Source organism: Coffea arabica, chromosome 1c, assembly GCF_036785885.1.
Source record: "Coffea arabica cultivar ET-39 chromosome 1c, Coffea Arabica ET-39 HiFi, whole genome shotgun sequence".
NCBI classification, from domain to species: Eukaryota; Viridiplantae; Streptophyta; class Magnoliopsida; order Gentianales; family Rubiaceae; genus Coffea; species Coffea arabica.
Window position 1 is genome coordinate 55,913,329 of NC_092310.1, and position 14,749 is coordinate 55,928,077.

General features: G+C 36.7%; 1 protein-coding gene across 2 annotated transcripts; it reads right to left on the reverse strand.

Annotated features, from left to right (window-relative positions):
* Window positions 1-760: 760 nt before the first annotated feature.
* LOC113731319 (EPIDERMAL PATTERNING FACTOR-like protein 6) lies at window positions 761-5,516 on the reverse strand. 2 transcript variants are annotated; one of them, XM_072080147.1, is made up of 3 exons: window positions 4,424-5,516; window positions 4,117-4,170; window positions 761-1,377 (listed from the first exon to the last, which is right to left on the reverse strand). In XM_072080147.1, exons 1-3 carry the CDS (start codon window positions 4,554-4,556, stop codon window positions 1,328-1,330), a joined length of 237 nt encoding a protein of 78 aa, XP_071936248.1. In that variant the 5' UTR covers window positions 4,557-5,516; the 3' UTR covers window positions 761-1,327. The 2 variants fall into 2 exon arrangements, with proteins under 2 accessions (XP_071936248.1, XP_071936245.1); XM_072080144.1 differs by having other exon boundaries at window positions 4,121-4,170; window positions 4,424-5,506.
* Between the last annotated feature and the right edge of the window lie 9,233 nt (window positions 5,517-14,749).

Sequence of the window (14,749 nt, forward strand, 5' to 3'; positions counted from 1 at the left end):
TAAAGATATATTCATATATATTTGATGTTTTAAATATATTTAACAAGAAAATATAAATAAATTAGAACAATCAAGTAGTAATTATATTATTTAATGAGCATTAACAAGTTTAAAATTAAAATTATGGATTTAATTGAAAAATAACACCAAACTTTAAGATAACATTTACAAAGTATGAAATATTTGAAGTATATTAGTAATTTTTAGCAACCTAGGGGTCAAAACATACTACTAAAAATATTTTGATCTTTCCCAAAAAAAAAAAAAATTTTTGACCGGTTCATATTTTTCCAGTCAAATCGGGTCAACCCCACTTTTTGATCTAGTTTGACTGAGTTTTTGATTTTTCGATTTTTAGGATTAACTCGGACCAGATAATTGGCCGGCTCCCGATTCGAGCGGTCCAGTCTGATTTAAAAACACCCATACGAGAGAGAACCTGAAAATGATATGTTACACTTATTTCTGGCTATTTTTTTTCAATAAACAAAATAATATTCAGTAACTTGAAAATAAAAAAAATGTGGTAGTTATTCGTATGGATACTTTAGAGGCGACGAAGCTATTTGGTTTTCTGTGGTTTAGATTTTTTCAACAAACTTCAAAATTCAAATTTATTTTTTAAAATTTTGAATAAGCACAAACCCTAAAACTCTTCTTTTACAGTACTGTGTCATCATGTATTTAATCCAAGCGAAAGCATCCTCCGAGTCTGAGTTCCCGTAAATATAAAAGTTTCAAGACTTCTTTAGACATCGCCTTACCTTAAAATTCCAAATTTCTCCAATAGACAAACTCAAAAAATTCAATTATTAACATTAGGACACTGTTTTATACTCAAAAAAAAAAAAAAAATTTCAATTTTAACATTAGGACACTATTTTATAATCAAAGAGTGGTGGAGTTCCTACCTTAGAGCTCGACTGAGGGTGCGATACTTCTAATAATACTAGTAGAGTTGGAATGGTGCTATCCTATAATGAGGACGTCGTGTAGCGTCATCCTCCTCCGAATAAGCTAAATCTGCAAGTAGATATGTGATCGTTGGTTGTACTTGGATGATGCTACTCCAGTTGGAAGACACATGACATGATGCTCTAGCCCGATGTCCTAAATGAAGCACCAGCAGGTTCAGGGCATGTACAACTTATTGCCGCATTTGCACCTCCAGGCTTCAGGGTAGTACTCGGTCGTCACCGGCGTTCCAGGGGGCACCGGGACATGGACCGGCCGACATGGTGTGCATCTACCGCACTTTGATATGCATCGAGGAGGTGATGAACCGGGACCGCCTAAAAGCTTCCTTCCCCCTGCATCCAGGGAATGCTTAATCTCCACTGCTCCATTCCTCTGCCCCAGCGTCTGCGCCTCCTGGATCTGAGTTCCGAAACTTTGTCAAAATCAGTATTAATACTCCACTTGTTATTCGTGCTAGTGGGATTTGTTATGCTACTACTATATTATGCGATTTCTGTTGGGTTGTTTGAAAAAAAAAAAAAGAGGCTGGTCGGACCATTCAGCGACGGAACCAGAAATAATTTGAGGGAGTGAAATACATACATACCTACATCATGAATAATTTTTTTTTTATATACTGCCAGTGTATGATTTTTTTTTTTTATACCAATAGTTTTAAATTATGTCACGTAATATGTATTAAAATTTAAAATTTAAATCATGTATATATGATATATTTCAAAGTTGTTAAGTGTAAAAAAATCACTACACTATCAACATATAAAAAATTAATCATACACGCACACACATATACATACATGCATATATATAAACTTTGGAGTTTTTCTAAAAATTGTTGGAGTGGGCAAATAGCTTAAAAGTTAAATGTACATGGGAGTTTTTGGGCTGAAAACAAGCGGATTTTGCAAACAACATTGATTCGACCTCTGTGGGTTTAAAAGTTGAGGCCTGCTATTGGAATCATGGGCTCAACGGTGACTCGCACAAGTACCACAAGCTTTTAGTTCCCACTTGGGGAGAACAAAGAAACAGTTCAAGTGCATGAGCAATCGCACAACTACAAATGGCAAATGGCAACCGCGTAGGATATGTATATCCCATTGCCATGTCTTTGAATTTGCATAGGCTAACTATTATCTCTTTCAATTTTTTTTTTCTCTACTCTTTCGATTTCATCAGCTATGTACAGGCTACAGCAGCGTTTTATGAACACCTTCTTTCTCAGATTTCGAGTCTTCCAAAACACAATTGAGCAATAAAATTTCATCGCAATGGGTCGTAAAAGGCTAAATAGCAGGCTAAACAACCAAGTGGCTCAGCGCACCATAGGCCCAACCTACATACATCTAATATCGATGGGTTTCCCACAAGTCACACCAGCCTAGAATTCAGAAATGCTATTTGGACCGATTCAAGGTTACTGTGCTGCTGCTGCTGTACCCCACGTCCACAATGAGATTTTTTTTTCACCTGGGGGGTGTCCGGGCCTTACGACCCAACTAATTCCCTAAGGTCCGGGGAGAAGGCACCCAATCTGAATTCCGAGCGAGATACTCCTGAGACTCGAACCATGGTCGACATACCTTAAAGAGGGACATCAAATCACTCGAGTTACCCCCAGGAGGGGTCGACAATGGGATTCACTGCTGCTATTTATAATGCCTTTTTATTATTCATCTTAAAAAAGAAAACGTTTTACTATTATTGAGTCAATAAAATTCGTCAGTCAGTTAGGCCTAGAGACCACACAAAATATTACTCCTACTATTATTGTTCCGTCGGATTGGAAGATGAACTCAACGCAGATTGCACAGTTCTGAAGGCCAAATGAGAATTTTCATTTTCTGTAAGGATGGTAATTGAGACAGGGCCTCTTGCAGAACGAAACGATGAAAGGAGGAGGAGGAGGGCAGCGGCTACACTGAAATTCAGGCCGCTGTCAACCTCAAAATCAGTCAGCTGGCGGGCCAGGGATCACGAGGCGGAAGCAGAGAACATGGCTCCGTTGAATCCGCTGGTCAAGTTTCAACACAGAAGACCCTAGCTCCAGCCCACCGCCCCACACATGCATTCCAAACACGACAAACGCCTAAAAAAAACACTCGGTACTACCTCATCATCCCTACATATCTTTTTCATTTTTACTACTATTATTGTTTTTTTTTTTTGTTATTAACGACACAGAGAGGAGGAATAGGAGAATCTAAGAAACGGTGGTGAGAGAGGAGGGAGCAAAGAATTTTGAACCCAGGGCCTCTACTTTTTTTTAAACTTATAATTTTAGCCACTATTAAATTAACCTATCTTCAACACAAATTGTTTCTCTTCTATAAACTAAGAATGTTTTTTTGTAATGTGACGTGCGTGTGAGATAGAAAGATAATTGAAAAGATTAAAAATAAAAATTGATTGAAAAGCATGCTTGTGATATAAGAAAAATGATGTTAAAAAAAATATTGATATCCACTAATACCAGTTCTTAGAATTCGAGCCAAAAAAAAATATGCAGAAAAATTTTGGCATCCAAATCCAATAGTACTGGTACTTTTAATTCTTTCAACAGGTGATCAATGTGAAGGTACGTGGTGGGATGGCCATAAAGGGCAAAAAGGGTGGCACTCCAACTTTATATGGTCAAGTCAAGCTGCACGAAGCGGAGCATAGACCAAGCAAGCTAGCACACTTTGAAGTTTGAACGGGGATTTCCAGGAACAATTTATTGTTTGGCGATCCGAAGGGTCAGCCATTTAGCATCAAGGAAAACCTGGCTACATCCTAGACTCCATTTATACATTCGCTTCACTAAGCTAGGTGTAATTCAGCTATCTAAATTATGGAGTCCTAATCCCCTGCAAGCTTCAACTTTCAGTTTCAGACGATGAGAATTCTTCTTCAGGTGAACCATTTGCTCGGAGGAATTCATTTGATTCACAAGATTAACGACCCTCTTGGCCCTGGCCCAAGAATTTGCAATTTACTTCCTTGATTTACTACTCCGGTGCAGTAAATTGCCATATTCAATTCTGATTCTGTAAAAATTTGTTATACCAATTGGGGACTGCCTGCCTACAATTCTCCGTTTGTTCATTTGTCTAGACTCTAGTGCAAAGTAAATATTAGAGAGACAGTTAGACGCACCCACCTGGAGCTGGAAGTGAAAATCAGCTTTACTAGTCAGCAGGGACCTGGAACCTGGAGAGGAAGACAAAAGAACCAGCCAAGCCCATGAATTACATAGTTGCAGAGACTAAAGAAACCATATCTCCCAAAAAAAAAAAAAAGAAAAATAAAATGGGAACACAGAAAGAAATTCAGTTGTCCAAGTTTACGGCAGGCACAATCATTCATCCAAACCATCATCACATAAATTTTACAACAAAAATTCATGCAAATAATTGCATCTCACTACGCGTTTGTAGGATTACTAATAAGGCTGATCCCTTACCTGGAGGAGACATTCGGGTGATGCTGGCAAGCATTGCAAGGAGTGATATAAGGGCGATGGAAACGAGGTACATAAGAAGCCTTGTGTTCGTCAACTTGAGACTATTCAGCTTCCAATACTCCATCTCTTTCATTTGAAGCAAGCCCAGAACGAAAAAGTCAAACTCGGATGGAGGTGAAGCAAGCAACAAGTGGAAAGGAACTGAATCAAGATTAATTAATATCTTCCGAAGGCTAACCCTGTGCTGCCAATTGATCAGGCTCCGATTAATTTCTCCAGTCCCACCCCATGCAACAACTCTTACGCAGCAGAATCATTCCTATACAGCACACATTCAACTCTTCTGGTCACGTCAAGTCCCTTTTCCTCCTGCAGACAAACTACTCTTCCCTTTGGGCCCTCTTCTTCTTAGTTTGCAAAGGGTTTCAGGTCTTCTTCTTGGATCCAACCGGGGAATCCTAGATAGCTTAATAGTGGGAGTAGTTGACAAGTGTAGGTACAGATAATGCTGAAAGAAGGGCTCGCCTTGGTTTGGGGTGGGCCTGGAGGACTGAGGAGGTTTCCGAGGAACTAAACAGACGGTGTTTTCCTCTGCTTTGCCATATTTAGGCCACAGATTCTTTTGCCAGTCTTTTCTTCACTGTACTTCACCGATTCCTATTCCCAGTAAAAGTCTAACTAAAAACCCCCCAAAAAATACTCTCTATTATCTCTCAAACCTCTGCTAGCTCTCTGCTGCAACAGCTCTCATCACCCTCTCTCTCTCTCTCTCTCTCCCCTTTTTCCTAAGATCTGAATATATCCATGCGTGTACGATGTTAATACTTGTGTTTGTTGCTAGGCGAACATTTAGCACCAGTGTTATAGAACCATGCAGAGTATGCTACACAGGATTGGCGTAATGCCTCAATGATTCTCTGCTATAGGAACCATTTATATCCTGCAATGGAGTTGCAGTGGTTTGGTGCAACTTGTTAGTCAGTGTTGGGCATGTCAATTGGTGGGTTTGGACTAGATCTACTTGATTAAGACTCAGAATCACCAAATTTATCAACACCCGGACCCGGATCTAGACCTTCATGGGGTCTCGAAAACAAAATCTAGATCTACATCCTTGTGGATTTTGGTACGTAATGAGTATCTATAGGTATCTCTAATTGTGTAATTAAGAGGTTTAATTCAAAAACAGCAAAAAAAATAATATGAATTCAAAGATAACTAAAATGCAGTCCAATTATATTTTTCAAATTACGGAATCAAATTCAAGAGTGTTGCGTGCAAAAAATATGAACTGAAAGAATGAATTGTGATCAATTTTCATAGAGTATGGATCAGAATAGTATTTGATTTTGAAAAATCAAATCCAAACAAGAAGTGCTCCGTTGCAGGATGATAAGTTTGATTAATATCCGACTCGTTAACATGCCTAATCATTAGTTTTTAATTTCGACAATTCTTTTTTTGTTTCTTTTCCTTCCGATTGGAAGACACAGAAAATTTTTGAAGAGATGCGCCAACGTGCATTTCTTGACCCAAGGTAACACTCCCTGCACTGGCTCCAAACCGATGCCATCCTCCCTAATCCAATCTTCTCACCTCTCAGCGTTCGATTAGCCATCTGTCAATTTGTTGCGTATTATCTTTTTTTGCACATTTTATTTCACGTGGTTTTTTTTTTTCATAAGATTACTTAATTCAGCCACTTTATGAAAATTTCCGATTGTTTTAATTTGATAGTGCTGTTTCCAAAAGTACCTGCCAGTTGAAAAAAGCGTAGAAGAGTTTTAAGGAGTAGAAGAATAGATGTACAAATAAAACGAGTCGATCTTGAGCAGTGCTATACTTGAACTCGATTTTGACTTAATATAGCACTACTCAAGATTGAACTCGACTGGATCGAACTCGAAATTCTACAAATCGAGATCGATTCGTTGATGTTTTAAAGATGTTGGAGTTCGACTCATTTGGTTCGAACAAACTGAAGCCCAATCGAGCTAGATATATTGAATTCAATTAGAAAAGGAGATATTTTGAAAATTTATAAGAATTTAATGCCTATATATGTAATTTACTATACACAAATATATATATATATATGTGTATGTATTATAAATATATTTTTTATATATTGTATGTATTGCTTGATAAGACTCAACAAGCTATCGACCTTAACTAAAAATAATCGATGCTCAATTCGTTTGGTTAAACGAGCCATTTGAGATCGACTCAAACTCAGTCAATGCAATGAAACGAGCCGCTTGAGGTCGAATTGAATTCGGTTAATTCTAAGTTAAGTAGATTGTTTAATCGATCAGTTTGTGAGCAGTTCACGAGCCGCTCAATTCATTTACACTCCTATAAAAAAAGCAATGTGTAAAGAGCTCGAACCAAAAGAACATGTTTGATCTCACAAGCCACTCGATTCGTTTGCACACCATAGAAGAAGCAATGTGTAAAGAGCTCGAACCAAAAGGATACGTTTGGTTTGGAACATAAATCCAGCAATCGACCCTGCTAATAAGCAGAAGCCACGAATTCATGAGTTGTTAAAATTATGTCTACCAACGGATTTGATGCATCCTAGCTGACAGCCGGACCCTTTTCCGGCCTCTTTCTTATTCCCATCAATGTTGAGGTTTGACTAGTATTAAAGACAAATGACTATATGTGCACGAGATAATTCGGTAAGCAACGCAAGAATGTGAGACATCAAAATTCCCTGGAAGAATACTTTTACTCTTAAGAGTACGCTGAAAATATTCCTGGTTTAAATCAGAAATATGATGATATCCCACCACGTATGATTAGTTTACTGGCCTTAATTAGGCTTGTGTACAATACAATGTCAATCAATCGCTTGCCTATATTTCATGTTCATCCAAAAAGAACCAGGTGACAAAATATCTGTCCACTACATAATTAACTGATTTGCTGCAGCCTGCAGGCAGGTTCTGTCTCACATTAGACTGTGAAAAGTACTAGTATTACGAATGATCATGGAAATTCAAGGGAATAATATCAAGATAATTAGAATTAGAGATGCATGCAAAGGGTTTGACAGCGGAATTAATTGATATGAATTATAGGCTAACAGGACAATCTGGTCGTCGGTAATACACTAATTACGTAACTTTTCATGCCTGTACACTCGTTAAATGCTTAGTTTAATTAGTTGCAGGGTTTAGCAACTAATAATACTGTAAGACAGTAGTAGTACTAACATATATACTCCACTGATGGAGGTGTCGCAACTTGCAACATTCTGAAACCCTAGAGGGATGGGAGGGATGTGGTTTCTCTGATCAAATAAGCAGAGCAGATGGCAGAAAACACCCATCACTCTCTAATCTCTGTCCTCCGTCACTTCCGTAGATTCCAGAATGCAAGGGGGCTGGGGGCAAAGGCTTTTACTACAACTTAAAATTAGAACACATGTAGTACTTGGAATTGATTGGGTCCCAAAGTTACCACAAAAAAAAAAGGCATTATGGCATGATTTCGCACCCGCTTGTTGAGTCCAACTCGAACGTACCTTAACTGGCACATATCATGTCCAAATCATTAACACCATTTCCTTGTTCTCTGGCTTTTAAAGGGTGGTAGAAGTTTGTACCATATTTGGTTATTACATCACTGTACTTTCACTTGAGTTCCTGATAAATTCAAGTGCAGGTGGCATTCCTTTTTTCGTTTTAGTTTTCGTTAATAAAATCAAGCAACTAGTGAAATGAATTGGTGACTCTCACAGCTTGATTGAGTTTTGTATAAAGCTGCAGTTCCATGTAGCTGCTTGAAGCAGCTCAAGTTGATTTACTGGAACGGCTGCTCTCTTGTCATAAATGGAATCCTTCCATTTTTTGGGGGGGGGGGGGGGGGGGGGGAGGGAGGGAAGGGGAGGAAACCAAAAGCTAGAGGCTCAACATTCAAATAGAACCCTTACTATGATTGTTAATGGCTACTCGAAATGCAGTTTCAATACTGACTACACCATTAGATGTACCAAACTTTTGAAGAAAGTGGGCGTATCAAACTTTTACAGTGACTAAAAGTCGTCCTGTAAAATTTGAAGTTACACCAGCATCTTCTTCACATCACCAATTTCCGTTTGTGATTGAAGATGGAAGGAGAGTGGGCGGAGATTGTTTAAGCTTCGCAGTGAGGGGGAGTTATTCGGGCCCATGGTGACAATCTCGCGACAACGAAAGCACCTCAAGCATCGCCATCGTCAGAGAAAACATGTCGCATATTAGTGAGAAAGGCTTCGGTGAGTTGTCGGAATTGCTGAGCCATTCGTGCATGTGTCAACTGTCAAGTGCCTTTGTTTTGTCTCCACCAATGTGAAGACCCCCGTATTCACTTGCTCATTACCAATTTAATTTATGAAAAATATTTTAATAGCATCACATTCATTGTAACATTGGCACACATTGAACATCAAAAGTTATAAGCATATAATTTAAAATTTTGTTAATCATTATGTTTTATAGTTTAGGATTTTAAGAATTGGCGAAAACGTGTAAAAATCAAGAGTAAAAATACTTAAAATACAAAGGTAAAAAATAGTTAAAAAAATAGTTGCTTAGAGTAATTTGTACTTCTAGCAACTATAATATTATTATGTGTCAATTTATCAAGTGCCCATCCGCCACTCGTTAAAGTATATTTTAAAAAATGTAAGATTAATTAGAGAAAATAAATAAATACAAAAGAGAGTAGTGAAGATTAAAGGGAAAATGATCGGTTTCATCCTTCACATTTCACAAAAATATTCTTTTCGTCCCTCATTTTTAAAACGAAGCAATTTCGTCATTGACATTTAAAAATTGAAGTTATTACATCTTTGAATCCAAATTTCAATATGAATCGAACCACCAATCAACATGATTACAAATTTTGAGAGTGTAATTGGTAGATCACTTGGTTAACTCAACTTGATATTCATATGAAATTTAATAAACCTAAAAATAAAAAATAAAAAATTATAACATAAAAAAGAATAATTAATCTTTCCTACATTATAATTGTATACACTGACGGTTTTATGTACCGTCATATCATTTTAATTTAAATTTAAACATTAAATTTTATATTTATAATACACATCTAGATTCGCAATTGGACATACTAATAGTGCATGAAAAGATTTACCAAAAAAAAAAATCTACTATTCCAAGACAAAGGATGGCCTTTTATGTTATAATTTTTATTTTTTTGGTTTAATAAATGTCATGTAAATATGATGAAGTTGACCGAGTGATCTGTCAATTCTATTTTCGAAATTTATTACTGGATTATTGGATGGTTTGATTCAGAATGAAAATTAGGTTCAGTGATGTAATAGATTTAATATTTAAATGTCAGGGATAAATTTGTTTCATTTTAAAAGTGAGGGACGAAAAGAATATTTTTTTCGAAATATGAGGGATGAAACATGTCATTTTCCCAAGATTAAATAGAAAAAGTATATAAATGTAACGAAATGTAACAATTATTAGAATATGTATATACATATGATAAATTAAGTGAATTATAGGTGTGTTATAAGTAGGGATGTACTCGAGCCAAATCGAGCTCGAGTATTGCTATACTCGAGCTCGACTCGACCCATACGTAACTAGGCTCGAGCTCGACCAAACCTAAAAAATCGTAACTTGAGGGACGGTTGACTCGAGAAAATCCCTTTAAACTCAAAACTTGACTCAATAAGACTCGACTTTTAGTCAAACTTTACCAAACCGAGTCTAATCACGCTTTTTGACTCGACTCAAAAAATTTACACTTCTGTCATTATAGAATTTTATTATAAAGAAGAGTATATTATAAATTCAGTATAAATTATATCCATAACGGTCATTTTATAATTATAATACATATATATTATTTAAATTATATATATTATTTAAATATATCCTGACTCGACGAGTAGCTCGGTGAGCTACAAGCCCCAAAATACTGACTCGAAACTCGACTCGAAAGTACATTCGAGTAGTTTGAGACTCGGCTCAAACTCGGCCAAACCGAGTTCAAGCCAAGCCATTGACCAAGCTACTCGCAAGTAGCTCGACTCGCGTACATCCCTAGTTATAAGTGTCTATTGGGCACCAGTTAGAAAACCCTTATTATTATTTTACTTTCCAAAAACATGCCAGCTTCTAATTTCACAACTTGTGCACGAAGGGAGTGCATAAACTACCTTTCCATATATACCATTTTTATACATGTATCGTATAAAAACCCAATGCAGTGGTGAATAACAAAATTTAAGACCCAAGATAGCAATTTTCTGTTCTTGGGGGTAATGATGAGCAGTTTAAAATGTAAATATACACAATAATTATGGTACAATCACTCCCCCGCCACCCCAACCCCCAATTACTCCTTCTATGCATCCATGATTGAGCAAACAACAGATGAAGGACAGCGACTCCTTCGGAAAGACAAACTTATGAAGAGGAAAGGAGGGGCCCAAATTTGGAGATAAGAAGCATTTGCCAGGAACTATCGGGGGCTCGATCATATGGGCCCTTCCCTGTTTGTCGTTCAAACTTCAATAGGAAGTCCAATCAGTGCTCTTCACCCCTGGGAAAAAAAAAAAGAAAAGAAAAGAAAAATGCAAATCACGTTGTACATCAATTATTAGGCATTTAATGCTAGGCAAACATGACAAAATCAATTACCAAAAATGAATTGCTAGGCACATACATAAAAACAGCTTCCTTGGTCTTTGAGATATTATTTTAACTTTTAATTTTTTTTTATACGATTTTAATTTTCAACTACAAAAGTTAATTTCCTTGCTGAGATTCATAGTTCCGAGCTTTAGTAAGCACGACAGACACGACACGTTCAATCTTTCTGCGGAAAGAAAGCTTTAATTTTCTTCATAACTGAAAGCACTGAGGGCGTAAAAAGCAATTGCGGAGCCTCAAGAATTGACCCAACGAGAAGGGATTCGAACCAGTTATAGCCTAGTTCAACCAAACAAAAAAGTTGCCCAGCCATTCAATTCCTAGTCCATCTGATGAATAGTCCAGCTTCAGACCATTAGTATCATCAAGCTGAGCAGGGACCTTGATCATGGGTCGCTATCAAATATTCAGATGAAAAAGGATATGAAGGGGAAGACCCTGCTGAATGTGTAAGAGTTTGGAATCACGGGTGTGATTATTGGGTGAGCTTGGGAATGGAAAATGGAGTTTGAGAGTTATTCTGAATTTAGGTAGTTGGGATCAAATATGAGAAATAGTTTTCATACGGGTAGAATATTTATTACATTGTTTTGTTGAATTGTACGTCTGTTGTCTTTGAGTTTCTATTTATTTCCTTCGTTTTTCCAATGAACAAAAAAAAAAAAAATTTAGGTGATATTGCCTTCGATCACCGTCACTAGCAATCAATCTTTTTGTCAAGAAATGATTTGTCTTTACTAATTGAATCAATGCATTAGAGATTCTGGGGTTCAAAATTCAAATCCATCGTTCTCTTCTCATTTCTTAAATCTTATTCCTCTCTTACTAAAAAAAAAGAAAAGGAAATTAAAACAAAAATCAATACATCATGCATTGTTCTCCAAGTGTAATCCGTGCCACCAATTGCGTGCACATTCCCCGCGCCCCTAGCGTACTCAATGGAAATGATAGCAGTGACTGCCTTGCCTTGTCGAAGGATCAAAAAAAGAGACGGGCCCAAGCAAGGATGAGCAGGAGGATGACTCCAATTTCACTCGACTCGTTTGGGCTAAGTTGAATTTGGACAACCCTCCGTGAATAATCTGGCTGGCAAATTGTACCATATTAACAGCTGTGATCCAACTTACCTGCGAAAGAGTTGGACCTCCAGAATGATCTTAGCCTAGTTACGTAAACTTCAGAGAGCCCATCCAGGACCCAAATATTAGTATGTGTTATTCTGGCTAGTCTGAGCCTGTATTGGTCGGCATACCCTTATCTCAACCAAAAAAATTACACGATTTTTTATTTACCTTTTTTATCTGATGTATATCACATTAGTTTAGTATATTATTTTTTATAAAAAAATTTAAAAAATAACAATCCAAACGTGTTATAATCATTTTTTTTAGGGTAAAAATAATAAAAAACTCCTCGCAGTAAATTTAATATACAGAAAAACCCCCGTGGTTTCGAAACGTACAATATGACACCTCGTGCTTTGAACTAAATTGTAAAGGTGATTGAATCCGTTAAACTTAACGGAAATAACTTATTGTAACCTAAAAAAAAATTTATATCTAATTTTTATCAAATATACCTGTTCTACCCCTTAACCCTCAATTCTCTCTCTCTCTCTAGAGAATAAAACAAATGATTTTGTTGAATTGTTTTTTGCTTAGTTATATCGGAGCATTTTTGTTATTTCGTCCATTTCTGTTAAATTTAACAAATTTTGTCACCTGTACAATTTAGTTCAAATCATGAGGTTTTGTGTTGTACGTTTTGAAGATACGTGAAATTTTTTTGTATATTAGATTTATGGCGGAGAACTTTTTTGTTTTTTACCCTTTTTTTTTTTATCTCAAATACATAAATCTTTGACAGTCTACTGTCTACCAATTACTTTATTTTTTTAATTTTAAATTATGGTCTAGTCTTCGATTTTCGCTTCATTTGTTGTTTATAGTAACAGTTTAAAGAACCAATAGCAGTGCTTAAATCTTACAAGTCCAAAAGAACAATTTTTCGTTCCTTAAAGTTATGTTGTTTATATTCGCAAGTTTATATATATTCAAGAAATGGGCCAGAAATCACCCATTGTTCTTCTTCTTCTCTCTCTCTCTCAGAATTGCCTAACGTACATGAATCCTTGTCGTTTGCCTGTCGTCTAATTTCTCGGCACGGATCATTAAAATCAGAGAAACAAACCAAAGTGTTCAAAACTCTGCCTTCGTTAAGGATTCCAATAATAATATGGAAATGAAAATGTTGGGATACATAAGCCAGTGACATGAATCATGAATACGCTTTTCTTCTGAAGGTTCGGCCAAGACCAAAGAATTGAAAGAAAGAGCCGAAAACGAATGCGGGATTGAAGCTTCCAATTTTGGGCTGGCTGGCTGAATACGATGAGTCGAGTTACCGCTAGTCTGATGTAAAGGTCACGGAACTTTACAAGCAAGAAATGAAAACTTCTGACCCATTCACTCTCTCTTTGTTTCTTTTTTTTTTTTTTTTAATCCGAAAAAGTAGTTTGTGATGTTTGTTGCACGTTTTACGTAATTCTTTTTTACATTTATCATACATATATATTTTTATTATTTTTTTATTTCACGTTCATCGAATCAGGAGTATAATATATTCTTAAAAAATTTAAACTAGCAATTCAAATGAGCTCAATTTAGTCTAACCAAACGAACCTTCAAGAAACACAACATACTGCTCTCTCTGTCGTCCCGCCCTTGACTGACACTTGAAAGCTTGGGCATAGCTTCTCTTCCCTTCTAAGCTCTTTGCCCCTTTCCCTTTCCCACTCGCTGGTTTCTCTGCAGAGAAAAAGTATAGCCGTAGTACCCAAACTCTCTCTAGGCTCTAGCTTCTCCAATCTCCCTCTTCTCCTCAACTTCTTTAGTATTGTCTCGACTCTCGACCCAACCGTTTAGGTACCACAGGACGTCGTCCCTGCTCCCAAAGTGTCAGAACTACCAGCTGTCCACCATCTTGAATCAAATAAAGCTGCAACCTCACTGCTGTCTCTATTCCCACGGCCTTTTCCATCATCAAAATGCCTCCTCTCTTTCTCTTTTAACCTCTTTTCCATCCCATTGATTCTCTTCGCCGTGACTTCCCAGCCCCTCAAGGAACGAATAAAGCCACTTCGGTTTTTTGGAGCTTGTTAACAGTAAAAGTTGGTGGATTTTTGTTGTTGCGTTTTCGCAGTAAGATTTTGTCGTTTCCTTTTGTTTCTTTCAAAGCTTTTATCTTGTTTTTTTTCCCAATCTGTATATTCTTTTTACTACTATTTGATTTCTTGGTTGAATAGCCTCGTAGTAAAGCTAACGAATCTTTCTATTTTAACTTGCTTGTGAAGTTACAAATCTATGAAGACCTAGATGTCTTGTTTGCTGTTAATTTAACTCTTTTTTTTTTTCTTTTAACTTGTTGAGAATCTTACTAATACTACTGGCATTATTTTTTCTTGTTACTGAATTGAAGTTTGAACCTTTATTTGTTTTGGGCCATTTGTTTAAGGCTAATTTCAGAGGGAATCATGCTTTTCCTTCCTTCCTGAAATCCCACTTTCCCATTGGTCTGGTTTCTTGGAATCAGATATTTTAAAAAAAAAAAGGGTTTGGAAGCATACTAGGAGGGGATG

What these genes read in the sequence shown, in the direction of transcription:
- LOC113731319 (XM_072080144.1), bottom strand. Translation starts at nt 4,556, where the DNA reads ATGAAAGAGATGGAGTATTGGAAGCTGAATAGTCTCAAGTTGACGAAC. An exon ending in CACCCGAATGTCTCCTCCAG is followed by an intron (nt 4,171 to 4,423) that starts GTAAGGGATCAG and finishes CTTCCTCTCCAG; the next exon opens with GTTCCAGGTCCCTGCTGACT. An exon ending in ATTTTCACTTCCAGCTCCAG is followed by an intron (nt 1,378 to 4,120) that starts GTGGGTGCGTCT and finishes TTCGGAACTCAG; the next exon opens with ATCCAGGAGGCGCAGACGCT.